Source organism: Fomitiporia mediterranea (genome assembly GCF_000271605.1).
Source record: "Fomitiporia mediterranea MF3/22 unplaced genomic scaffold FOMMEscaffold_320, whole genome shotgun sequence".
Classification (NCBI taxonomy): Eukaryota; Fungi; Basidiomycota; class Agaricomycetes; order Hymenochaetales; family Hymenochaetaceae; genus Fomitiporia; species Fomitiporia mediterranea.
In genome coordinates, this window is record NW_006760705.1 from 1,095 (window position 1) to 3,719 (window position 2,625).

General features: G+C 34.8%; 1 protein-coding gene across 1 annotated transcript; it reads right to left on the reverse strand.

The window, feature by feature from the left end:
* Window positions 1-1,719: 1,719 nt before the first annotated feature.
* FOMMEDRAFT_32495 (uncharacterized protein) lies at window positions 1,720-2,582 on the reverse strand (the record flags this gene model as incomplete). Its single annotated transcript, XM_007272189.1, is given in 3 exon segments — window positions 1,720-1,749; window positions 1,994-2,541; window positions 2,561-2,582. Coding segments are annotated over 3 exon segments (600 nt in total), but the record flags the coding sequence as incomplete, so codon positions are not given.
* Window positions 2,583-2,625: the final 43 nt, after the last annotated feature.

A 2,625-nucleotide genomic window follows, 5' to 3' on the forward strand; every position in this document is an offset into this window, starting at 1 on the left:
CAACCAATCTGCTACAAGTTCCACCAGTTCTGCTGTAGAACATGTTCAAGCTAGACAGGAACACATCCAGTCCACTATAGTACTGATTAAAGACACATTCATAGCTGTAAAGAATGTCCTAGTGTAGCAGTACTAAACTTTGTAGTAAGTTACTAAACATTTTCATCTGTTTTTGTATTGTTATTTTGTTTATTCTAGTACTAACTCACTTAGTATTTAGGATTAAATGCTAGAGGGTAAGTGTAACAATTGTGCTACCTGTACATTTGTACAACATGTATTGTAGGTGCTTGTAAGTGTTTTCCTTTTTGTTCACTAGACAACCCTGTATCCTACTACATGTGTATATGTATATATAAAGGGTTTTTGAGCTAAGGGTTAGGGGATTCTTTCTCCTTCTCAACACTTGATTACTAGGTTATCCTAGTCAGTAGTTGAGTGTGCTGGTAAAGAGAGAATCTTTGCATAAGACTAGTATACCTATCCTTACACCTACACTCAATACTATAACAATCTCTATGAAACTTTGTAGAACAATAGATAAGATGTTAAGGATCATGAAAATCCAGTAGTTATATTGGTTTTTCACAAAACTGACAGAGATATGAAGAAAATGAAATAGGTCCAATCCTACAATCCTAACAACTATATATACTACAATCATTATCTTAAACACTTCAGTGTACTATACACCTTAGTACAGATGATTTAATACACTCAATTATATTATACTTGATAAGTATCATTAAACTACTCTATTTAATACTGAATCTATTTGATTCTACACATACAATTTATTCTACTTGTTTACAAACCTTTAACACTCCTATCTGAGCATACTAAATGCAAATTGTCTTGTCCTGAAGACTACAATTGCTCTATATAATGAGACATGTTACAATACTTGTAATTAGAACACACTATCTATGAGGACCTAGACACACCTGTCTAAGCATCCCAAACATGTATTGATTTATTAAAATAATCTTGGACAGACTAGTTACTTTAAATGTAATGAGTACCCAGTAATACTACATTCAAATACTAAACTACTTTATCTTACACTATGGAGATACATTATAATAATAACATCTCACATTACAGACAAACATTTGATATTATATTAATAATACAAATGATTAATATTATAAACAAAAGAATAATACTAGCAAAGTATAATAATAATATAAAGAAATACTATTACAAATATACAATCAATCTAATAATGATTAGACAAACAAATAATATGAAAACAAGAGTATAAATGCTACTAAAGCATAATAACTCAAATATAAAAACAATTTCTACTATTACAAACAAATAGTCATAATAAATAACATATATTTATCAAATACATATATATTGTATAGATATACAAATGTATAAAATAATAATAATGTATTCAAACACATAAAACTATTATTTATTAAATAATACAAAGTTATATACAAATACAATTGAACAAACACATAATAACAATAAAAAGAATTAATAAAATTACAGAACAATGTTACAAACATTCATTAGGAAAACAGCATTTACAATATGTAATTTTATTCTACAAGGTTGTTGTATATAATAAAATATAATAAATATAGTAGTGTATATTAGTATAGTTATGTATTGAGATGTCCCCTCAAGGTTGACACAAATAGTTGTTTATAATTATTTAGTAGTATAGCAGTATAGTTGTATAGTCACATAGTCACACATAGTTGTTTATAGTTGTTTAGCCATATAGCTGTATAACTGTATAGCCATATAGTTGTATAGACACATAGCAAAATAGTAATAAATTGTAGAATTGTAGAATTGTAGTATAGTAATGAATAGTAGCAAATAGTAATAAATTACAAAATCACATTATAATAGCATATAACTTTCATTAAATATTCTTATAAATATAATGGACGAACAAATACTATTATTCATTATCTATTACAAGAATTGTACTGGTACTAAAGATATCCAGCTCTGACCTCCCGCTGCTCACTGAGTGTCGAGGGCCCATGCCACCTGCAGCACCCGCTCCGCCATCGCTTGGTTCCTCCTCCTTTACCCGTTGCCCAGGTCCGTCTTCCTTGTCGACACCACCGCCTAGATATGAGTCCGAGCGCGTCCGCTTTCCAAGAGTCGATGCATTCGTGGAAAGCGTCGCTGTCGAAGACGAGCCCGCAGCCGTCAATGATGATCCGGCTGCTGAACTTGCATTGCTTGCGGCCGAGTTGATGTTTGGAGACGAGGATACGCCCGCCCCCGCCCTGGGTACTGACCCAGAAGCGGGGGCGCTAGAGAAATAATCCAGCCAAGCGGTATCCGATCCTCCCTGTCCTGTGCTAGGTCGCGACTGGATTTGCTGACTCTGTGCCTGAGAGGAACCGTGCACCGGCCATTCCGAATCTAATCCAGTCCCGCTCCCACCGCGCGGGGGGTGGGGGTGGTGCGGAGAGGTAGCTGTCGGACTTCCGGAAAATAGATTAGAAGTCGCATTCGAAGGTGTAGATGACGCATTTGTGAATGGCGGCTTGCTTGCCCATAGGTCTGCTGCCCATAAAAGGACCTTGCGTTATTGCCTCCGCCGCCTGTAGGGACGTGAAGGTGTGAGAGCTAATGGAGCAAATCAAA